Below are 26,294 nucleotides of genomic sequence, written 5' to 3'. Positions count from 1 at the left end.
TGGGTGACATATGTGTGTTTGTGTGTCCTCTGAGACCACTGTCTTGACAGAGGAGTTCAGGGTTTGCAGTGCAAAGCACATTTCCTCATTCTTTCCGCCTTCTTTCCATCATCATCCCCAAACAGTCCACCCCCTTTCCTCCCGCAAGATAGTTATGTGTATGTAAAGAGAACGTCTATGTGTATCTCTTTCCTGATATCTGAAGTACGTACAAGGCAGACATTTTTCTGTCAGGAAACCCCAGCGCGACGACAGAACAAACTGTAGGAAATTAACTCTTCCTGCCTACGTTGAAGCGGTCTTCTCCGATCTTCAGTTCACTGCTTCAGAAAAAAGTTCTTGTGGTGTTTTTACCTTTTTTAAAGTCTTTGTTTTTTTCCTTCTTCTCTCTCACACACAATTGTCTTTCCTTGGCGGTACAACACCTCTTCCGACGGGGTGCTAAAGGTAGAGGTAGCTGACCCAGTAGACAATGTTAAACAGCAGGAAGGAAGTGGGGAAAAAGACACGGGAGTACGCGTCCAGTTCAAGTATATCTATGTGGATGTGTCCTTTCCGCCACGCGCCGCCCTTACACTCCTCGTAGCAGCAGAAGAAGCTCTGGCAGTCCTTCCCGTCCAGGCACTCGTAGACGCACGTGTCCTCAAACTCCTGCCAGTACGTGGAGTTGTTCAACGCAATGACGGTGGAGGGCGGTCCTATGTCCAACACAGAGTAGTGCTGCAAGAGTCAGAGAGAGACGGAGAGAGAGAGAGAGGAAGAGAGAGAGAGAGAGAGGGGGAGAGAGAGAGAGAGGGAGGGAGGGAGGGAGGGAGAGAGAGAGGGAGAGAGGGAGGGAGGGAGAGAGGGAGAGAGAGAGAGAGGGAGGGAGGGAGGGAGAGAGGGAGAGAGAGAGAGAGGGAGAGAGAGAGAGAGGGAGAGGGATAGAGAGGGAGAAAGAGAGAGAGAGAGAGAGAGGGAGAGAGGGAGAGAGAGATCAGAATCAAAATCAGAATTATTTTTAAGTACTATATTCGCACATACAGGAAATTGACTTGGTGTGGTTGAGAGAGAGAGAGAGAGAGATAGAGAGTTGGTCAGGGGATGGACTCTGAGGGTGAAGCACCGAAGAAGCAGAGACAAGATCGCATTTGAGAGGAACTGCACAGTCATGTGTTTAATCTGTGCAGTAGGCAAAACTGAACCGTGTCCAGAGGAGAACTGTCGTCTGCGGTGTTCCTCATGCCTGACTCGATTCAAAGGCCTTAGGAGGACTTCGATGTCCAATGTGTCTGTCACTCTCAAACAGAGCAGCAAAGCCAGGAAAGACAGTCCTACTTCTTAACACGATCACGCAAACTACAATGGTTCAAAATAAAAAACAGATATAAATAAATTAATGGTTATTTTATTAATTTCAATCAATTTAGGTAATTTAATTTAAATTGTAATTGTTCATTGTAAACAAAAACACATTCACAGCCCACTGTGGTCAGATTAACCCTGTTGTGTGTGATCAGATCTTGAATAACTACTGTCTTATTAAATGTTTGTAAATGTCTTATTACATTTTTAAAAATCTATTTACTTCTTATATTTGCTCTTATTCATTGTAAAAAAAAAAAAAAAATCTTACTATGCTCCTCTTGCTGTATTTTTTAAAGCACTTGTAAATTATGTAAAGCACTTTGAATTGCCGCTATTATATGAAATGTGCTATACAAACAAACAAGCCTTGCCTTGCCTAGAATAACCCTGTTGTTGTACGTGGTCAGAATAAACCCTGTCGTATGTGGTCAGAATAAACCCTGTCGTATGTGGTCATAGTACAACCTGGTGCCCACATACAACCCCTCTCCTCTGAGACATTGCACCTAAAGCATGAATGCTGTGAAAGGTTAAGTGTGTCTTGCAGCCTTTGAGGCGACGGGAGTTCTTAATGTAATGCAGCTCTTATCAGAGGAGATTAGTCAGAGGGCAGCATCTCCATCATCGCAGCCCTGAAATGCTTTCGCTTTCCCAGGGATCTGTGTGATAGCAGGCAGCAAAGCACTAGCAGGGATAAGCTACTCTTCTATTAATTGAGCCAAGCAACGGTGAAATAATAACGGGCAATATTTTCTCATTTCCATTCCGACCTTACTGTCAGGCCATGGCTGACTCCCTCGAAAAAAGGCTGAATATCAATTATGTTTGGGATGTTATTCTTGACTAAAGGAATATTGTTGGACATGGAATACTCATGCTTTCTATTACGTGTGATGAGGAGGAGCATATCGTGTTAGGAATATTGGGTGGCTGTGTTTCAGGAGGTAGAGCCGCCGTCTAACGATCGCAAGGTTGGCAGATCGGCGGTTCGAGTCGAGCCCCGGCTGGCCACATGTCGAAGTGTCCTTGGGCAAGACACTGAACCCCAAATTGCTCCCAGTGAGCGGGGCCGGCCGGCGCCTTGCATGGTAGCTTGGCCGCCATTGGTGTGTGAATGTGTGTGTGAATGGGTGAATGAGAGGCCGTTGTAAAGCGCTTTGGATAAAGGTGCTATATAAGTGCAGTCCATTTACCATTTACCAATATTGCTATTTGCTATGACTGATAGACTGATTGAGGACTTTACCGATCTTTTAGTCTTGCGGCAGAGGGGTCTGGTCTCAGCGCTGTAGGAGTAGTAATTGAGCGTGGCGTACTCCATCAACGCAGCGAAGACAAACAGGAAACAGACGGTGACAAAGAGGTCCATGGCGGTGACGTAGGAGACCCTGGGTAGTGACGTCCTCGCCACGGTGCTGAGAGTGGTCATGGTCAACACTGTGGTTATACCTGGAAAAGAGGAGAGGAGAAAAAAACAACCCAAACGTATGTCAGCTCTGGTAACTGTGACAGCAGCCGGTGAAAGCGGAAACAAGTCGGTTACACAGTTTGTGTAGGAGTAGTGGGGATTTTAGCTTTTTAAACCATAACACTGTTTTTTAATGATTATTTTTAAATGACTGGACTTTTTTAAATAGGCACTACATTTTATAAACACTGCTATGTCTGTCTGTTTTATTGTATGTATTAATGTATGTGACCTATGTGTGTTTTTAATGTGGAAACTGTATTCTTGAGCTGCACTTCTGCCTGTCGAAGGAGAATTTCTGTCACTGTGTGACAGACAATAAAGCTATCTTGAATCTTGATTACTCACCGAATCCATTGCATTGTTGCAATATTTCGGCTTGACTAATGAGTGTGTCATTGATTTTCAACGACGTCGTTGAAATGTATTAACATTTTTCAGAATAAAAGTCAGAACATTTCGATTGTTTTTGCCGACTTGCTCCCCCGTTTACACCGGCTGATGTCACAATGGTTTGGTATCGACAGTGTAGTTCTATCTAATTATGCTTGAAAGTGCTACCTACTATACTTGAAGGGAGGGAAAACACTCTCTTTCTCTCTCTCTTTCTCTCTCTCTCTCTCTCATGAACATCATCCGGAAAAAAAACTGTGACTGTGCCTCTGTGTTCCCCAGGTTTCTATGGAAACAAGCGAGCCATCTATTTCAGGCGGGCGTCTTGCACTGAATTCCTCTCCCTTCAGCCTCTGCCGACCACTATGATTACCCTCACCTGTTTGGCTGCTGTCTGCTGATACAGTGGCACTTATTCAAAAGAAGTCGCCGGTCAAAACAACATAGTGGAGCTTGAGTGTGTTAGAGACACCTGCCAACACATTCCGGAATCTCTAGCCTTTGTTTTTACATTCACACAATTCCATTCTGCATGAGCTACCTGGTGACTGACATGTATGTATGATAACATGAGCAACATTTCGTGAGCTCAGAATGATAAGGTTCTATCTCCGTTTAGAATGATAAGGTTCTATCTCCGTTTAGAATGATAAGGTTCTATCTCCGTTTAGAATGATAAGGTTCTATCTCCGTTTAGGGCAGTTCAGAGATATTGAGCGTGAAAGTTTTTACCTTCCATTATGTTTTGTGAGATGGAACCTTTGTATTTTATGAATCACTAACTCAAAAATGTTCAACATTTTAAAAATAACACCACACAGGCATTAATAAACACCTAATGGATCAGATTATGTAAAAAAACTCAATTTTGACAAAAATGGTAGATAGAACCTTATAATTCTAACGTCACGATTTACTGGTGACTACGATTCTGAAACCGTACGTGCAGTGCTTTAGACACCTATTAACGTCCTGAAGGTCCTGAGGTGGCAGCAGCTGTCACCTGTCTTAGTAGTCAGATGGAACAGTAGTATTACTTATTAAAGACCCAGACTCTAGCGCCGTGTGGTTGAGGTATCGGCTGGCTCCGACACTTTCATACCAAACCATAAATCCGAAAGGTTGCACCCAATCCCCACTGAGAGAGCAAAGGGCCAAACCCACTAAGCAGTCAGTTACAGTTTTCTTACGCTCCATCACTATTGGCCCCTTCAGCGCCTATAGTCCCTTCCTGTGCAAGCAGCCTGCCATTTCCTGCCTCTGCTAAGACCCATTCCTCCTTATCTCCACTCCCCTTTCTCCCTAGACTTCATCGATCAACCCGGATGCCTGAAAAAGGCAAATATCTATTTCTTTCCCTCCACTTTTACCTGCTCAAGGCATAATGACTTCTTTTGTCGGACAGATTAATTGCGTTCATCCTTCTTTTTCTCTCCTCCCCGACTGTGTCTCTTCTATTTAGCTCCGAACGCTGTTCACTTTGTGTCTCTGACTCCGTGAGCCAGCTGAAGGGTATTGTCTGCCAGAGATCTTATTTCTTATCGCAGACATACACAGCAGGACAATTTCATCCATTTTATTTTAGGGATCTGTGAGGGTAGTGTTGTAAATTGGATGGGACAGTTGTCGAATGATTCATTTTCAAGGAGGCATCTTTTGTCTTTCCTTCACTCGTCACACGTCGTACGAGTGTGAATAAACCGGTTGTTAGAAAGACTGTTTCAAACTGTGACGACCGTGTCAGATTAACAAAACACACACACACACACACACACACACAGACACACACACACACACACACACACACACACAAAACATGAACAAAAACCAAATATGTAACGTTTAAAAAAGCAAGAAATTAAATGAACAGAAAGCAATTACCTTCACCAAAACGTTCCACGGGACTGCACATGAACTAATGGAAGGCGTGTAATTAAAAGGAAAAAAAAAGCATAATGAAATAAGATAAGCAAATGAAGTGGATCATGCTGAGTGACCGACATACAGTATAATCATATCCACCAGCCGAGTGAGAAAGAGACATACAGTATAATCATATCCACCAGCTGAATGAAAAAGAGACACGGAGACATAAGCAAGAAATCAACATTAGGTGAGCACAAGTCAAGAACACAAATATTGACTACCATGCAGGCGGGGTATCAACTATAAAACAATCTATGAAACACAACGTCTGAAGACGAAACCTAATCGAAGAAGATTGTCAATATCCATATCTGGTATGACTGTATCCATATATGGTATGACTGTATCAAGACTTCCAGGCATATTTGAATTCATGTTTAAAAAGGGGTCTGGGTATGTAAACCTGTAAGAGAGATTGTTATTTGCTCAATAGTTGTACAGTACAGTACAGTATATGTATGTTTGTATGTACGTGTATGTATGTATGTATGTGTATGTATGTATGTATGTGTACAGTACAGTATGTATGTATGTATGTGTGTGTGTATGTATGTATGTATGAATGTATGTATGTATGAGTGTATGTGTACAGTACAGTATGTGTACCTAATGCTGTTCTTGCCGGAGTGGCGTCTTTCTTGATCCAGAAGGAGACCCAGGACAGGACCACGGTGAGGATGCAGGGGATGTAGGTCTGGATGGTGAAGTAGCCCATCCTTCTGCTCAGGTCAAAGTACACCGTCATGACCACGTAATCACCTGCAGATGGGAGCAACACAAAATGGTAAATGGTAAATGGACTGCACTTACAGTATATAGCTCCTTTTTTGCTGCTCCAAAGCGCTTTACAATGGCCTCTCATTCACCCATTCACACACACATTCACACACACATTCACACACCAATGGCGGCAAGCTGCCATGCAAGGCGCCGGCCTGCTCACTAGGAGCAATTTTGAGGTTCAGTGTCTTGCCCAAGGACACTTCGACATGTGGCCAGCCGGGGCTCGAACCGCCGATCTGCCAACCTTGCGATCATTAGACGGCGACTCTACCTCCTGAGACACAGCCACAAACAACAAACAACATTGACTATCGCCCTTACGTGGAACAAAGGTTTGTACTGGGTTGTGGTGACCAAAACAAGACTTTGGGGACAGCAAATATGCTGGGATTGAAAGCACTGTTGACACCGAGAGGCTGAAGGCTTTAGGTGCATTAGGTGGCACATTCCTTCGTGTCCGTGAGGTGTGTCACAGCCAAACATCTGATCACAACATGTAGGTCGTTGAAGAGCTTCACATTCTTCACAATCCAGCAAACACATTAGCGTTGCATCTCACAGTAGCATGAGGTGGCCATGATCATTTATGATCAGCTCATAAAAAGGCATGAATGTTCTATATTCATAGAGAAACTGAATCAGAAGCGCCATGAATAATATACTGTATTATTAAGGAACAAACCAAATATTCATATGCCACACTAAACAGACAAAATCTTTAAATCTACCATATTATCAAGGTAAGGACTTAAAGGATAATTACATTTCTTAATCAGCCTAAAAGTGAACATTTGTGTTGATTCAAATGGAGGTGCACTTTTTTGTACACTCGAAATTCGTGAGCTTAGAATGATAAGGTTCTATCTCCGTTTAGAATGAGAAGGTTTTATCTCCGTTTAGAATGATAAGGTTCTATCTCCGTTTAGAATGATAAGGTTCTATCTCCGTTTAGGGCAGTTCAGAGATATTGAGCGTCAACGTTTTTACATTCCATTATGTTCTGTGAGATGGAACCTTTGTATTTTATGAATTACTAACTCAAAAATGTCAACATTTTAAAAATAACACCACACAGGCATTAATAAACACCTAATGGATCAGATTATGTAAAAAACAACTTAGTTATTAGTAAAAAACTCAATTTTGACAAAAATGGAGATAGAACCTTATAATTCTAACGTCACGAATTAGCTAGACTCAATGAGAGGCAGCCCAGTCAGCAGAGAGACTATGGCCCAGATCTGGCCCGTGTCTGTGTTCTACCGGCATCCGGATGTGACCCAGGCAGAACTTTGTTCCCTGGGTTAGAAGTGGGCTGCAAAACATTCATTTTTTTTTTAATACTTTTTTTATTTTATGAGATGCACGAGTGAAGCAGAGTTTGACATCACAAATGCCGATTTGCACTCACCATTTTAAAAAATTGATCAAGGACAAAACATCCCTGAGACTTTATCTTTGCAATGAAAAGACCAGCATGAGACCAGCATGTTGAAGTGGCTCAGGTCCCAACCACACTCAGAAAAAAGATGGCTGAGTAGCTACGAGAATGTACCAGGGCCACAAACCAGGGCTTGGCCCACGGCTCTGCCAGTTCTCAGCAAGGGCTGGCCCCCCACATTCTGACCAGGTCTGGCCCATGTAATAACTTGCCACTTCCGGCACTATGCCATATTGGCAATTGTGACAACTCGTGAGTTTAGTATGATAAGGTTCTATCTCCGTTTAGGGCAGTTCAGAGATATTGAGCGTCAAAGTTTTTACATTCCATTATGTATTGTGAGATGGAACCTTAGTATTTTTATTAATTACTAACTAGAAAATGTCAACATTTTAAAAATAACACCACACAGGCATTAATAAACACCTAATGGATCAGATTATGTAAAAAACTCAATTTTAACAAAAATGGAACGTCACGAACTGCCTTTGACAATTGTGGGACAGATCTGGTCTTGTGGTGGCACATCTTCGTATTCGTATGAACCTCATACGATGAGAACTTTTTCTCCAAAAGCCCACACTAAGAATATTCAATGTCATTAAGAGTGAAAGCGCTCATATTAAACTCTTAGCTGTAATAACTGGGTTTTAAAACCAGAAAATATTCCTCTGGGAAATTGTTTCTTTACAAATAATTAGCTATTCTAAAAGATGAGTAGATGGGCTTTCTATGGCTTTCTATGACTGAAAGAACTGTGTTCATGTGTATGTGTTCATAACTCATTATAAGACCTGTTTTAAGCATGTACGACAGCATTATAATGTCTTAACATGGTGATCTATTATAAGCCATGTTTGTTTCATAGAAAGACATAACATGATATGATGTATCATAAAGACCTTGTAAGGCATCATACTATTATGTACCTATTATGACTTATTATACAACAGTTAGTTCCAACCAAGTAATTTGATTGGACAAGAGGCCAGTATAACAGCACTGGGACTTTTGACTATATCACTCCGAAATGACCGTTAATACAAAGTAGCTAGCCTGCAGATGTTTGTGTTCAGGTTACTAGGCAACAGTCCAGTTGCGGAACTATTGCTTGTTGACGGAGCCAAAATAAACGATTAAATAAACAAACAAATCATAATCTGTTGTCACTTATTACTGTTAACTAATAAATTCCGCTGAAGAACTGATGTATAAAAGCAATATCACACTGGAGGTCGTGCTGTTATACTGAATATAGGCCTGCGGCCTCGTACCTACGACCGAATCACAGCCGTGCTGATATTCAGTATAACAGCACTCCCTCTCGTGTGATATTGCTTAATTATGTGGCACAGTAAACTGTCCTCTATGTGTGTGCCTCACTGATGAATTCCCACTGTGTTGATCAAGCCATATCTCTGCCCTATTCTGTCAATAGAAACAATCTGTCTCTGGCTAAGCCAACTGTTAGTAACAGTTTAGAGTTGAGCTTAGTTGAGCTGAGTTATTTTAGTTACTGTACCTCATGTGCTGTGTCTGTGAGAGTCTGACTTTGCACAACACAAGTGTGATTGATAAGCATATTACCACCACTATAATCATTGTCATCAAGTATAATATCTGACGTCCGTGAAAGTCACTAACACTGAATCCTGGACTGTGGAGTCCGTGCCTTCTGTTGCACATCAGAATCATATTCTGAGTGAACAACTAATTACACAGTAGAAAAAGGCTTGATTTGGTGGTGGTCTGTTCCCCCAGCCACCAGCTGCTGGACCCTGCTGTTCTCCTGAGAAGGCAGCCAGGGAGGATTACCGCTTGTTCACTGCACACCACACACACCACACACACCACACACACACCACACACACACACACCACCACACACACCACCACCACCACACACACACACACCACCACCACCACACACACACACACCACCACCACCACACACCACACACCACCACCACCACACACACCACACACACCACACACACCACCACCACCACCACCACACACACCACCACACACACACCACACACACCACACCACTACACCACACACACCACACACCACACACACCACCACCACCACACACACCACACACACCACACACACACCACACACACCACACACACACCACACACACCACACCACCACACACACCACACACACCACCACCACACACACCACACACACCACACACACACCACCACACACACCACCACCACACACCACACACACCACCACCACACACACACCACACACACCACACCACCACACACACCACACACACCACACACACACCACACACCACACACACCACACACACACACCACACACACCACACCACCACACACACCACACACACCACACACCACCACCACCACACACACCACACACACCACCACACCACCACCACCACACACACCACACACACACACCACACACACACCACACACACACACCACACACACCACCACCACACACACACCACACACACCACCACACACACACACACACACACACACCACACACACCACCACCACACACACCACACACACCACACACACCACACACACCACCACACACACCACCACCACACACACCACACACACCACACACACCACACACACCACCACACACACCACACACACCACCACCACACACACCACACACACCACACACACCACACACACCACACACACCACACACACCACACACACCACACACACCACCACCTCCACCACCACACACCACTCACACCACACACACACCACCACACACACCACACACCACCACCTCCACCACCACACACCACTCACACCACACACACACCACCACACACACCACACACACCACCACCACACACACCACACACACCACCACCACAGAAACACATTGTGACGTTAGAATTATAAGGTTCTATCTCCATCTTTGTCAAAATTGAGTTTTTTTACATAATCTGATCCATTAGGTGTTTATTAATGCCTGTGTGGTGTTATTTTCAAAATGTTGACATTTTTGAGTTAGTAATTCATAAAATACAAAGGTTCCATCTCACAAAACATAATGGAATGTAAAAACTTTGACGCTCAATATCTCTGAACTGCCCTAAACGGAGATAGAACCTTATCATTCTAAGCTCACGATATTAGTTTTTTTCTGAATGGATACTAAATTGATTGAAGTCTACTCCCCTAACTGCATAACAATGTATTTCTTTCTAAGGGACAGTGAGGGACAAATTCAAGACCTTCAAGTCCTGCAATGCGTACGCGTACGCGTGCGTGCCAAGTGAAACGATCCAAAAACGACACCTTAACAACGGATCGTCGACGTGACCTTACCTGCCGTGGTCTTCACTATGCTGGACGTGTTCCTCAAGCCCATGAAATCGAACTGATAGAGTCGCCAGGACTTCTGGTCCTTTGCCTCCACGGAGTTCTTCCTCCACTTGTAGATCATCTCGTCTCGCGGGTATCCGTCTGTAATTACAGAGAGCATAGCGTGCGTGTGTGACCTCAAGGTGCCACCAGGCCCATCCCGGTGATGGATGCCGTGCGCAGGCAGACTTGAGGCCACCCCGAAGCAACATTTGTCTTACGCCGGAGGACCGCTAATGAAAAGACAAGCCTGGGATGAAGACGAGAGGCAGGAGGGAAGCAGAGTAAATGAAAGGTTTGGCTCAATATTGTATTAAATCCATCATGAGGTTAAGGCTGACCTTCACGTGTTGTATCGTGGCTGGATGGGACTTTTCCCCCATTGATTGCTTGTGTTTTCAATGGTTTTACACAGCTGCGGAGATATTAAAGCATTGTTATATATTCGTGATAAACATGCATTAATCCTAAATGTCATAGTAGTAAATGATAATCATGCCTAAAAGCCATTTGAGGTAATAGGCTTTGAATTAACAAAAACATTAACTGTAGGGGGAAGATGCTCTCCTAACTGCGAATTGTTTCCAAACATTGAATCCCATTAACGTCCTCTGTACTTCTCTCACACAGAGCATAGCATTTGCCATTCGGGTGATACATACAATACAATTGAAACATATTCACATCCACTCCGCCATGCAGGTAAGGTGTCCCATTACCTATTAAGAGACACAATGTGTGTTGTGTATTGTAGAGAGCACTAAGTAATAGCGTTGAGGATTCAGTGAGTTGATGTATGCATACATTATAACTGTACTATGACAAGGCATAAACGCATAAACGCCCCTGCAGTCTTCACTGTAACAGTCTGATAAACACATTCGTAAGAGACATCTTAATTTAACGGTGCTTTTATTTCCACCTCTCAAATATAACACAGTATCCACGAAGGAGCTTGTAGAACACCTTACCTTTTGCTTTCCTCCGATCAATAGGCCCCTAATTGCTGTGCAATCTAACCAATCACTATTCAATGTGACTAGTTCAACATTGGCTGCGTTCAGTCAAACTGGGCTGATTAGAAACAATTGTCCCTTTCTTTTCAGCTATAAAACAGTGGTCATTTGTTTGTTGTCCATAGTTCCTTAATGGATATTAATGTCCTACGGTAGCCTGGCTGCAGATCAGACCGGTTAAGTCTACTTCCTTTAATTGGTGCAGGATGGTGAAGGATTAAGATGAGACGTGGACCAGAGAAACTCAGGGATAAACAATCAAAGTCTGCAGGCGGCATCGCAGGACTAATTGCAGCAGCGTGGATTAGAGGAGAACGCTGGTGTAGAAGCGCTTCATACTTCCTGTGAGGTCTCAGGGGCCTCCTCCTCTCCACACACACACACACACACACACACACACACACACACACACACACACACGCGCACACACACACACACACACACACACACACACACACCGCTCAGAAACTGATAATTATACCCATATTTACGGCGCTGTTCAGTAGAGACGTACAGATACCATAGAGATGAGGAGGGCTACACGGATCACATACCACAGACACAGGCCAGTATGTAGAAGCCATGTCATGTCACACTGAAAATAACTACATCTGCTGACAGAGTTTGACAGGGTTACGGTCATACGGTTCATCTTCCATCCAACTTAATGCGTGTATCTCTCTGACTGAAAAACAGTCATTGATTGGTTAAAAATATGTTATCGACGTAGCTTGAAATAATGTTCTGATAGAGTTCACGCTGTTCACACACTATTCACAGTACCACAATTTAGTTTATTACATAATCTGATCCATTAGGTGTTTATTAATGCCTGTGTGGTGTTATTTTTTTTAAATGTTGACATTTTTGAGTTAGTAATTCATAAAATACGAAGGTTCCATCTCACAGAACATAATGGAATGTAAAAACGTTGACGCTCAATATCTCTTAACTGCCCTCAACGGAGATAGAACCTTAGAAGCTCACGTATTGTTACATTTTTGTCAAAATGTGATCGTTGACCTGCTGTACTGTTGTATTCTAATCCCTCCATTTGCTACCTTCCATTCTTCAATGTTCCCTCTGTTCATCCCCGTCCATATTCTGTACGCACCATATTTGTGTTGCACTCAGTTAATTATTCCAAAGCCCCTGAGGCATGCTGGCCTAAAAGGTAAGCAAATTTGACTCAATCAGAAACACAGACCCATTACCATGGGAACCGGGACGAAGCCGGATGATTTCAATTGGTGAAGGAAGGAATAGCTCTGACGGATCCCAGCAGGCGAGGTCGTCCACAGACACGGGGGGTGTGGGCGGCGACAAAGGGCAAGGTGATCTAAGCCCTAATAGCCTGCACATAGAGCACCCAACCTTATCACAGCAAATCACTTTGAATCTTTCTTTTTTTTTAGAGAGAGAGCAGACTATTGATTGGGAGAGAGGATACAGTACAGCTTGTACTCATCTCCCATGTTCAACGACCTGCTCCTCTCCTCCTCCTCTCCTCTCCTCTCCTCCTCCCCTCCTCTCCTCCTCTCCTCTCCTCCTACCCTCCCTCCTCCTCCTCTCCTCCCCTCGCTCCCTCCTCCTCCTCCCCTCCTCCTCTCCTCCTCCTCTCCTCTCCTCCTCCTCCTCTCCCCCTCCTCCTCCTCCCCTCCTCTCCTCCTCCCCTCCTCTCCTCCCCTCCTCCTCCCCCCCTCCTCCCCTCCTCTCCTCTCCTCCTCTCCTCCCCTCCTCCCCTCCTCTCCTCCTCTCCTCTCCTCCCCTCCTCCTCTCCTCTCCTCCCCTCCTCCTCCTCCCCTCCTCTCCTCCTCCCCTCCTCCTCCTCCTCCCCTCCTCCTCCTCCTCCCCTCCTCTCCTCCTCTCCTCCCCTCCTCCTCCTCTCCTCTCCTCTCCTCTCCTCTCCTCTCCTCTCCTCCCCTCCCCTCCCCCTCCTCCTCCCCTCCTCCCCTCCTCTCCTCCTCCCCTCCTCTCCTCCTCTCCTCCTCCCCTCCTCTCCTCCTCCTCCTCTCCTCCTCCTCTCCTCCTCCCCTCCTCCTCCTCTCCTCCTCCTCTCCTCCTCCTCCTCCTCCTCCCCTCCTCCTCTCCTCCTCCTCCTCTCCTCCTCCTCTCCTCCTCCCCTCCTCTCCTCCTCCTCCTCTCCTCCTCCTCTCCTCCTCCCCTCCTCCTCCTCTCCTCCTCCTCTCCTCCTCCTCCTCCTCCTCCCCTCCTCCTCTCCTCTCCTCTCCTCTCCCCTCCTCTCCTCTCCTCTCCTCTCCTCACCTCTCCTCTCCTCCTCCCCTCCTCCTCCTCCTCTCCTCCTCTCCTCTCCTCACCTCTCCCCCTCCTCCTCCTCCCCCTCCCCTCCTCCCCTCCTCCTCCTCCTTCCCTTCAGGTGAATCCTGGAGATCCTGGCAGTACGGGCCATGACCCTTACAATGACCTCCTCTGTGATGGATAAAATCACAGCGAGAATAAGCATCGATTGGCATAAGTAAGTGCTAAATCAGTGTCAATGGAGGGTCAGGTTAGCTTAAGATTGGGATCACATTAGCGTGCAGGCCGGGGAAGAGGATCGGCATGATAGTTGGCATGGGAGTATTTTTGTTGGGACAATCCTTTGAGCAACGATCTGTTCATCGTTGTATAGAACAGATACTGACCGTGATAGAGTTACAGCATTGTGTAACCGTTTAGAACGCATACATTTCTCAAAGTATAAGGTAAGACATTTCGTGACGTTAGAATTCTAAGGTTCTATCTCCATTTTTGGTCTAAATTTAGTTTTTTACATAACCTGATCCATTAGGTGTTTATTAATGCCTGTGTGGTGTTATTTTTTTAAATGTTGAAATTTTTGAGTTTGTAATTAATAAAAATACAAAGGTTCCATCTCACAAAACATAATGGAATGTAAAAACTTTGACGCTCAATATCTCTGAACTGCCCTAAACGGAGATAGAACCTTCTCATTCTAAACGGAGATAGAACCTTATCATTCTAAACGGAGATAGAACCTTATCATTCTTAACGGAGATAGAACCTTATCATTCTAAGATCACGATTTGGCTTAAGAGGTGATGTGCGTGCGCAGTTATGGCCAAATAACACGAACAGAAATAGCTAGGGGATATGTGCAGCAATCGAGAAAGAGTATAGTAATATATTCAAGCTTTTTAATTTCATATTTCCAAAAACATGGCAGTTGAAAAAAATCTAAATGACGGTGAGTCGGTTAGTCCATCTGTATGTCTATGTGTGCTCTTTAAGACTTAAGAAAGGGCCATTAAGACAGTTTAAATGCTAATGCTCTTCTATTCCAATTTAAATACTGCCCCTTTGTTGCTGATGAATAGGAACATTTTAATTGAAGGGACAAGTAAATCCTGAGTGACACCGTGGTAAATTGATAGGTCGAAATACCGCACAGAAAAACAGACTTCATCCACAATTTTTTTACAGACCAAAGCTCCTTGTGGGATATGTGTGTCACTCACTCGTACAGAAGAATACTGAACCACCACCTCGACGCTCCCTGTAATGAGGACAGAACTTGTACCTTCACTAAAAATGAATATGTATGGGAAAGAAATTAACACCATTAAAATACGGGGGAATGTTCACCTGAATAATATTCTACTGATGATGAGCGTTAGTAGGTCTGTCAGGTCGTTACTGTAGTTTTGATTTGCGAGCAGCAGAGACAGAAATAAACACACACAAAAGAGTGTGTAGGGTACTGTACTCAACCTAAGCAGGAATCGGTTCTATCCATTATCATTGTACAAGTCCAGAGCACTGCAGAAGACTTTTCAAAGACAGGAAATCTGGTGTATGCCGGCGACTATGCAAATACTGTAATATAAACTAATTATCCGCTATCTCTTGGACACAAGCCAGAGCAAAGCAGGCCAAACACTTAGTGGTGAGTAATACCACCGCACAGCCAGCACAGATAATTTGTATTAAACCCTCATTCAAATACTTATAATTACTTATAATTACTTATATCTGACTAGCCTAAATTGGTTAATTAAAAGTCCCTATTCCCACGGACACTCTGATGGAATAAGGCAGAACGGGCTCTTTAGAGAAGAATTAGAGGGCACTCGACAGCCCGCCTGTGTCACCCAGCCAGTCCGTCCCTAAATACCAGCTGATAGGGAAAAGTCTGCCAGTACTACAATGCCAGGGAATTAAAGTCAAACAGGACTAATATCATGGCAATGACTGAAATCACAAAAAGCTCCTTTAGCAGAGAGCAGACGGGGGAACATGTAATTGCGTAGCTGATTTCGCCACCTACCGCAGTTTTTCTAAGTCTGGAAAAAACACCCCAGGCAAAAAAGGTGGTGACTATAGTTTTCTCTTTCAGTCTTTCAATTCACTGATCAGTAATCTTTTGGAGAATGAGCTTAATACTGGATTCCAGAGTTGCAAACTGGCAGTAAAATTACACATTTCTGCAGCAGGGGGAAGGAACACAATGGCTGCCGGAGAGCCGTAATGAGTTCTGGGGGAACAGCCAATCACATTTCCATGAGCAATCACAGTAGTGGCCGACACCTGGGGACTATTACAGTGAGGCGCAGTAATGGGATGGCTCATCATTTCTGAACTTTCTTACAAACTCCAGTTGCACTTTACCATTGTTTAGTAAATGACCCATGTTGTGTTTCACTGTTGCAGCATGTACTTTAGACAGGACTTCACGTTGTGCTACCATTTTATTCTGATGGCATGAACATAGTGGACTGGATGTACTTTAGGATGTCAAGAGAGTATTGTTGAGTTCTCATACGTAATATAGCCTACTGTATTTAGACCCAGCGGCTGGCCTGTATGGACTCCTAACCATGTTCCATAAGATGCAGTGAAGGCTGCATTCATTGGCTAACGCGAGGCCAACTCAGCATTAGTGATGCAACCTGTGTTTTCTGTCCACCAAAAAGACAATACTTGCAGCAGGATTGATCTTGGTAAAATGGTAAATGGACTGCACTGAAATAGTGCCTTTTTTGCTGCTCCAAAGCTGCTCCAAAGCGCTTTCCAACGGCCTCTCATTCACCCATTCACACACACATTCACACACCAATGGCGGCAAGCTGCCATGCAAGGCGCCGGCCGGCCGGCCCGCTCACTGGGAGCAATTTTGGGGTTCAGTGTCTTGCCCAAGGACACTTCGACATGTGGCCAGCCGGGGCTCGAACCGCCGATCTGCCAACCTTGCGATCATTAGACGGCGACTCTACCTCCTGCGTCCCAGCCGCCCCAGCCAGCCTCATTTCACGATGCCCAAGAGAAAGCAGCAATTAAATAAATGTATATCTGCATATTCTTAGATGAAGTCCCATTTATTTAAAATGGTAGTTATTTTGGGCAATATTAGGCAGCCACTGGGAAGTCTGTTTGACAGACAGGATATGTCACCACATGGATCGGCAAAGCCATGGAAAGACATCTGCCCCAATCAGTGGCGGACTCAGGCTGTTTGAAGGGCAGGGGGGACGAAAAGAAAAAAAGGGCACCTACTGCACAACATGGGACCCCATCAGTGCACATGGTCAAGTTTAGACCATTGGAAGGGCAGCCAATAGGGCACATCCTCTAATTTTGCCACTCAAAAGGGCACTTTACAGTAGTGTGACGTTTTTCAACTGTGGGGGCACATGGTCAAGTTTAGAACATTGGAGGGGCACCAGTAAGGCACGTCCTCTCATTTTCACCACTCAAAAGGGTATTTTTGACACTCAAAAGGGCACTTAAAGACAGACGTTTTTCAACCGTGGGGGCACCAGGAGGGGCGGTCGCCCCCCCCCCCCCCCCCCCCCCCCGAGTCCGTCAGTGGCCGCAATACTATTAAGCCCTCACTTAACCAGAGGTGAGAAGGGAACCTCTGGGGTTTCTCCTCAAACATCATCACTCAGCAGAACCAACGCCCTGACCTTTGAAAGATGGCACAAGCACTTGAGAAAAATACCACAGCTTGATATGACTTATATAGCACCTAAATGGAGTCGTTACATTACTCTGACATGTGTATTGTATCTACGCTCAGAATAGATGTGTCAACCTATACAACGACACGTCTCAAATGTCTGAATGTGACAGGAATATGTTCGCAGAAGAAGTGGAATACCCAGGGAAATAAATGACATGGTACTCAAGTAGAAGAACTCTCATCTGAAAAGGGTCAGTGGACGGAATAGCCTTTACCACAAGATGAATGGCTTCACATCATCCGTCTTACAACCATAACTCTGAGGTAAGAACGAGGGACAGGTTGTACCGTAGTTTGTGCAAAATAATTATGAGGATTCAAAGAAAAATGTGGAGAGGATCATTAGTAACCTGTGTTTTATAGGTCAACACATTTAACTGGTGGCATATTCGACAGATTCTTCAACAACCCCTCTAGAAGTCTGACAGTCAACGGTGCGATACGCGGGGAACATAATCTCTCAGGTCAAACACAATGACAACGGCATGGTTACATTATCTGATGATAATAAAATGGATGCAGATTGTTCCTGAGTAAAAAGTGTGAAGAGTACGAGTGAATAATTCAACGTCCTTGTGACAGACAGACCCATCTTAGTAGGAGTGCATTCTCCCATAATCTCATTACGACACGGAGCGAAAGTGGGCTTTGATGGAGATGTTAATGTAGTCCTTGGCCAGCGGTACTGACTGGGGGTCAAAGCAATTCTCTCAGGTAGTGGCAGTGATGTGACTCATAGCCAGAGAAGCATCTCTTCTCCCAGGACAAACCTCCTCCAATCAGGAACACAATGTGAAGGCTCATACTGGCATGCACACCACGCCCAACCGGCTGACAGCCTCTCTCTCCTCTCTCCTTTGAAAATGAAAGATGCTGTTCAGATGCGCTGCCAACACCAGAACACCTGCACCTGGGCTACACACTGTGGAGATGTGGGGAGAGGAGTGGAGAGATGTGTGTGTGTGGGTGTGTGTGTGTGTACGTGTGTGTGGTGTGTGTGTGTGTGTGTGTGTGTACGTGTGTGTGTATACGTTTGTGTGTGCGTGTGTATACGTGTGTGTGTGTACGTGTGTACGTGTACGTGTACGTGTACGTGTGTGTGTGTGTGTTTGACTGTGTGTTTGAAGGGTCACATTAGCAACAAACAAAATAAAGCATTCAGACCTGCAGAACGGAGGCAGACACATGCAGAGCCACGGAGGAGAGCCAGAGAAAACTGTCTGAGGCCGGTCTGCTGTCTGTCTGCCGGCTGGCACGGATGTGATAACTGAGCCTGGAAATTCTCCTTCAAAGCATCCAGGCCTCCACAGACATGCCCCAGTGGCTCAGCCCGCTCAAACAGAGGTCTGGAGCTCTGTAGCCAGTGATGGAGAAAGAAATTGGTGGGTTTTTAGCCCAGGGCAGGCTTGTAGAATACGGATGGGGTTTCATTCTTTTGTTAGTTTTTTTTTGTCTATCTACTACCACACTACTACCATATTTAGAGTGGGGCTCCGATTTACATGTAACAAAAACGCTGGGATTTTTTCGGTAGGCTCATCTCAGCTGAGATACTCACTACAGGGACCTACGACTGTCTGTCTGTGCATTCTGAACATCGATTGAAATCAATCCTGCTATCTACAAAGAGTGTTTGATTCAGTTATCACAAACTGAAGTTCAGTTACAGTACGATAGGTTGTAACCGTTGACCTCTGCGTGGTGTGAGAGGGGGGGCACAAGGACAAGGGGTAAGGACAGGGGGTTCAAATATAAATATCAGGAAAGCCCCCAACAGGGCTATCCAAAAGAAAACAGGTTGTAAGGTTGCTCCTCCTGAGACATCTACTGCCCCCCAGCACTGAAGACACCCACTTTTCCCCTCTACTGTGTCCCCTAAAACTTCTATTGCCCCCCTTGTATTGTTTCTCCAGTGTCTATATAATAATAAATAAAAAAATAAAAAAACCTAGGTTAAGAAGAAGGTGATAGAAGAAGGTTTTTCCTTCTATCAATGGCCTCCGGGCCTGAGCTGGATTACTCTTCCTGCTACGACTGGTGGACTGATGATTCACTTGCTTAGTCAAATGTATCGATTGTAAGTCGCTTTGGAATAAGGCGTCTGCTAAATGCCAAACATGTCAATGTAAAATGTCAGAGAAAACCAAAGCAACGGTTTGTAATTATCATCTGGGTGCACGTCTGAGGGCGGACTGCTGGCAGTGGGGCCGGATAAACACTGAGAGAAACACTGATTATGCCACTCTATATTCACCTCCTCCAGGGGGGGAGTACCCCCAGCTTAGTGTCATTTAAGTTAAATACTGAAGTGTCCACGTGTCCCCCTTGGGTCCGTTTACTGTCCACTTGTTTGTTTACGTCGTAGCGTGGCGCTTGGCTGCGATGATGGCTTTTAAAGATCTGCCTTTTAGAGGCACTTGCCCTGGCACTTGTGATGGGAGTCTTCTAATGTTCACTCTCTCTCTCTGCAAAGTTGTTTTAGGGACCAAGGGTGGTGTCATTAAATTATGAATATACCACTGAGGAGACGGTTCAGCTGGAGATTTGAGATTTTCTCCTCAAAACTGCTATTACTCGGATATTATTGAGTTCATTTGTATTTATTTATTTATTTATTTGTTGACCGGGGACAGTACACATTCATAAACCAGTTGGTAAATGAGTCAGCATTAGCCAGATGGCTACTTTTCAACTGTTGTCCCTGTGGCCAGATGTCATAAGCCGTTGTCAAAAAAAAAAAAAAGCATTGTATACAAGCAAATTTATCAGAGCAGTATAGCAATAGGCTCTCATTAACTAACTAGGCCTACTAGACATTATATACAATATTATTGAGTAATATCTGAGTAATATCATATATAATATAACTGTTTTTGCCGATGACAGTGTGGAGAGAAATCAGGCTGTACAAGAGAGAGTGGAATACATAATGTTGTTATCACAACTCAAGCAATATTACTGTGCTTGGCGTTATTGTGTTCCTAATGCATTATGATGTCATAATCATTGACAGGTGGCGCCACACGGCTCCCAGAGTCTCAACTATCTGACGTGAGACCACACATACACGTGTGATATGCTACATTATTTACACACAAATATGTATATCATCCATATGCAATCAGCTGTTTTTAATAATGGTATCCTCACTTCATTACAACTTTCACAGACAACTTAGTGTCTTTAGTTGTCTTTCACAGACAACTTACTGTCTGTAGTTGTCTTTCACAGACAACTTACTGTCTGTAGTTGTCAGTATACTAAGGTATATGTACTGGAATCTAATCTCAGGTCACTGTTGGTGTTATGTTTCTGGGCGTGTGCACGATTCAAAGTGGCAGAGACAGAAAGGTGAAGATCGGTGAGAACACTCCTGGCAGTAACACTCCTGGCAGTAACAACCTGTCGGCTAGGACACTCCATTTTAGAAAACACTTCTATTAAATGGTAAATGGACGGCACTTATATAGCGCCTTTTTTGCTGCTCCTAAGCTGCTCCAAAGCGCTCTACAACGGCCTCTCATTCACCCATTCACACACACATTCACACACCAATGGCGGCAAGCTGCCATGCAAGGCGCCGGCCTGCTCACTGGGAGCAATTTTGGGGTTCAGTGTCTTGCCCAAGGACACTTCGACATGTGGCCAGCCGGGGCTCGAACCGCCGATCTGCCAACCTTGTGATCATTAGACGGCGACTCTACCTCCTGCGCCACAGCCGCCCCAATTCTCTATTCTCATTCCCTGATCGTTAACATAGTTATCACAACAGTTAGGACGCTTTTAAAAAGTGTGAATGTTACATTCTGGACCTTTAAAGGTCATATACTTTTCAACATATCACTTTTTAGGATTTAATTCTATTATGAGTATAATATATTTCACCATATGCAGCTTGCAATTGTGGTGATACTGTAACACTGCAGGTGTTAAATCAGCCTTTAAATGTCACTCAAAGCACCAGTAAAAAGCACACTGTAATAAATAAAATAGTTGCTGTTTTTTTGTATGCCACCTGTGTTCCTTTGTGGTCTAGCCACTCATTTGGATATTGTGTTCTATTGTCGGCACTGTCATCGAACCTTGGCAATCACTACCGAGATGATGGTACGGAAATGAGAATGCCTTTGTCTAGAATGTCACAATGTCACAATAGCATTCCAGAATGTTAGAATGTCACAATAGCATTCCAGAATGTTAGAATGTCACAATAGCATTCCAGTGCTGTAACGCAGCCAAGAGGTCATAGATTCAACATTGTCTCTTATAATGTGGTGCTACGCAATGGCTGATAGATGAGCAAAAAAAAACACTTAGAGTATCTAGAGCAGCTCAAGAATCACTTTGGGAATAATGGCCAAGACCACTGAACTCATAGAGTACAGTACAGTACACATAAAAACATTGATTTCAAGTTAATACTGACATCATTATTTGAAATGGCTAAATGTCCATTTCTGTACACGTTAAGGGTTCACTTCAATCAGCTTAGACCTTCCCTACCCCCCTGTGTATTTCAGACAGCAGCTTTCCGCCTTCAGAATTCAGCTTTTCCTGATGCAAAATGTAAGAAATCAGTATAGAATGAGTCACACCACAGGAACGCTAGTCTAAAAACGGAATACCAACTCCAGCTGAGAGAGTGGCCATACCGCTGTGCAAATCAAACAGACATTCTGGAAGCTTGAACTGAAGAATCTAGAATCTTCAACTGAGTGAATCCTGGTCCCAAAAAATATCAACAATGAATATAAACCTCGACAGAATTAAAAGGAGATGTTGATGGTCAAAGCTGCAGAGACACCAGTGCTGGTGCCACAGAGCTGTCTGGTGGGGGTCAGGGCCGGTCCTATGCATTTAGGTGCCCTAGGCGAGAGTATGATTTGATGCCCCCCCAAAAAAATATTTTTAGGGGCGCCACTACCACCACATTAAGCCACCAGTACTGCCTCATCACCACCCACACATTCAACAGTAAAAATATGGACAACAATGGTTTCAAGACAAAAATAGACAGTAGGCTGAGACATATTTTCATAGAGACATGAATTTTTTTGGGGGGGGGGGGCATTTGGCGCCCCCCAGGCATTTGGCGCCCTAGGCGACCGCCTAGTTGGCCTATGCCTAGGACCGGCCCTGGTGGGGGTACTCACAGCTGGAGAAGATGAGCGGACAGGAGTGCTCGTCCATGGGGAAGTTATGCAGCTGCAACTGGCACTCAGCGTTTATGGTCAACCTGTAAGAGAGACAGAAACATTTACATTCCTGAAGAGGGTGCGCAAGGCAAGGCAAGGCAAGGCAAGGCAAGTTTATTTGTACAGCACATTTCATACAACAGGGGCAATTCAAAGTGCTTTACATGCATTATTTAAAAATACAGCAAGAGGAGCATAAGAAAATAAAAATTACAATGAATAAAAGCAAATATAAGAAGTAAATAGATAAAACATTTAAAAAGACAATAGTTAAAAAATAGTTTAAAAAGACATTGATAGAAGTGTTTGTGTTTAATCATAACTGGTGCAAAACATGAAGGTTTTTAGCTTAGATTTAAACTTTTTTAAGGGTTTGGGCCTGTTTGATTTCTTCAGGGAGTTTGTTCCAGGAGCATGCAGCAGCGTGACTGAAAGCTGCTGCACCGTGTTTTGTTTTTACTCTTGGAATTATTAGCTGATTTGTCTCAGCTGACCTTAGGGACCTTGCGGGAATATAGGGTGGGAGGAGATCTGATATGTATTTTGGTCCAAGACCATTTTGTGATTTGTATGTAATTAGGAGGATTTTGAATTCAATTCTCTGAGAGACTGGTAGCCAGTGCAGGGATCTCAGGATTGGTGTAATGTGTTCAAATGTCTTTGTTTTTGTTAGGACCCTAGCAGCGGCGTTTTGGATGAGCTGCAATTTACGAACAGCTCCTTTAGATAGGCCTGTTAGTAGACCATTACAATAATCAAGTCTACTCGAAACAAATGCATGGATGAGTTTTTCAAGGTCTTGCTTGGACATGAAACCTCTCATTCTTGTTATGTTTTTCAGGTGATAGTAGGCTGATTTAGTTATTGAGTTTATGTGGCTGTTGAAGTTTAGATCGGAGTCTAGAATTACACCAAGATTTCTGACCTGTTTTTTAGTAAAATATATGATCACATCACCCCCATCCTCAAATCACTTCACTGGCTCCCCGTCTCCCTCAGAATTGAATTCAAGGTCTCCCTCCTATAATTTATAATCACCCACCAGTGCATCCATGGAACTGCCCCCCCCCCCCTACCTCCAGGAACTCCTCCATACCCCTCAGACCTCCTCACGCACCCTCCTTTCTACTGACACCAACCTCCTCAAGACCCCCAGGACCAAGCTCCGCACCATGGGGGATCGGGTCTTTAAACGAGGCCTTAAAACCTACCTCTTTAATAGAGCCTTTTTTTAGCCTGTTAATTGATTTTTTTTATTGTTTTATCTTCTTGTTTTTATTATAGCACTTTGAGAAGAAAAGTGCTTTTACAAATAAAATGTATTATTATTATTATTACATATCACTGTTTCCCACGCTCATTGTACTGACGAGATGGATGGAACATTTACCAAATATTTGTTTTGATTTCAGTGCACTGCAGAACATCAAGAAGCCTGACATCAAAGATGAAGGTTATTTAGAGACTTCCTACCTGTGAGTAATAAAAGCCATTCAAACGTAATTCTTTAACAGATTACATTTTCAGAAAAGTGAGGCGAGGAACTGAAAAAAAAAACGATAATGCATGAATATCCAGCTTAGGTGGCAAAGTATGATAAGTATGAACAATATTATGCTACATTTCAGTCTGAAATACATGAATTAGGGGGTCCCTAGGCCAGATCTTAGATTAAATCATTGGTGTGTGGTTTTGCTTATGGGAAGATGAGGCAGTGTGTCTATCTGATGTTAAACAGCTCTAAATACAGCTTCATCAGCAGGTGTTGGCTTGTATACAAATCTAAACTAACTTTGAGAATCCAAACTTTTGAATTCTTTCCCTCGCTCAGCTGTTGGCTTTCATGTTTCAGCTGCTGTGCTACTAGCCGCACCAACAGCCGCACAAACAGCTTGCAGTGAAGCAATCAGCAGCCCGAATTTGTGGCTCACACACCGTCACAGAGGGACGTTTCACAGCGGCTCTACTTGGGGACGGAATTGCGATTGCCAATGGGGTTTCCAGTGGATTACAATTGTCCAGTGGATTACAATTGACTACACTATAACGTATGGTGACGAACAGTAAGCTATTTGTAGTGGGGTCAACTCGACTTCCATGACCCAGTAGGGGGGCGTGGCTCCAGATTTCTGGAATTTTAAATTTTAAAGGTCCTGCCGTGAGTCCCTATACCTGGCAAACATAATAAAAGTAATAATCATAATTTGGGGGCCATCGTCTAATTGCCCATGCTTTGGGGCAGCCTCATTACAAAACGATGCATTAACCATGTTAATAATAATGGGTTGTGGCCTGGGGTGGTCCAGGGGTCGACAGTGCACACATATTATGCCATGGGTTCAAATCCGGCCCATGCCCTGCTGACATGCCCTCCTCGATCCTTACTTTCCTGTCTGTCTTCACTATACCTCGTGAGGTTAGAATTATAAGGTTCTATCTCCATTTTTGGTCAAAATTGAGGTTTTTTTGGTCCATTAGGTGTTTTTGTAATTTTTTTGTATTTTTTTTTTTGTAATTAATAAAATACAAAGGTTCCATCTCACAAAACATAATGGAATGTAAAAACTTTGACGCTCAATATCTCTGAACTACCCTAAACGGAGATAGAACCTTATCATTCTAAGCTCACAACCTGTCCAGTAAAATTATTAAATATGAGTGGGACTGCCCCACTAATAATGGGTTAGGGTTTTTTAAGTGAAGTGAGTGATTAAACAATTAAAGTTTTGAATGGTCTAAGTGGATGGAAGACATGTCTGTCCTCCTGTCTCACATTAACCGTAATCACAGACATCACAGGGCATCTCAACCAGGGAGCAAACAATAGTCCGTAAAACATCTTAGCGGTGTAACGTGTGGCCTATATAATAATAAAATCGACCTAGACACTTCCCAGCACATTAACAATGGGTTTCAGACAACTTAAAAGCATCTGGGGGGGATCGAAAACACAGCAGTAGCAATTAACTGTGACAAAAGGTGAGAACATCTTTAAAGAAAAGATGCTGGTAGGTGTGCGTGGTTGAAGTACAGTAGCACTCATCAGAGTACAATGCTAATTCAAACACCCCTGGGAGCGAGCGTGAGACAGCTGTGTGTTGCGCTGGGTGAGTCATCTCCTGTGTGCGGGCGACGGTAGGTGTGTAGAGTGTGTGAGAGCGAGAGAGAGAGTGTGTGAGAGCGAGAGAGAGAGAGAGAGAGTGGTCTGACAGAAGTCTGCCTGGCAACAGCAGCTGCACTGTCGTCTCTCTCTCTGGCGCTGGTTTGAGACGGGGGTCCCACTCCTGAAGTCTCCTCAGAACATTACAAAAACTTTGTAAAAACGTGTGTGTGTGTGTGTGTGTGTCTGCGTGTGTG

The 26,294-nt window shown here is 44.1% G+C and overlaps 1 protein-coding gene across 1 annotated transcript in view; it reads right to left on the bottom strand.

The window, feature by feature from the left end:
* Window positions 1-441: 441 nt before the first annotated feature.
* gabrg3 (gamma-aminobutyric acid type A receptor subunit gamma3) overlaps window positions 442-26,294 on the bottom strand; it is a gene marked incomplete at both ends in the record, with an annotated part of 93,049 nt that continues 67,196 nt past the window's right edge. The window contains 5 exons of the mRNA XM_080536204.1: window positions 442-717; window positions 2,594-2,796; window positions 5,741-5,893; window positions 10,708-10,845; window positions 22,896-22,978. Coding sequence (XP_080392330.1) covers window positions 442-717; window positions 2,594-2,796; window positions 5,741-5,893; window positions 10,708-10,845; window positions 22,896-22,978 — 853 coding nt within the window. The remainder of the gene's footprint in view (window positions 718-2,593; window positions 2,797-5,740; window positions 5,894-10,707; window positions 10,846-22,895; window positions 22,979-26,294) is intronic.

Source organism: Nansenia antarctica (assembly GCF_963989245.1).
Source record: "Nansenia antarctica genome assembly, chromosome: 7".
NCBI lineage: Eukaryota > Metazoa > Chordata > Actinopteri > Argentiniformes > Microstomatidae > Nansenia > Nansenia antarctica.
Note: the sequence above shows the minus strand (reverse complement) of the source record. Positions and strands in the feature narration are given on the sequence as shown.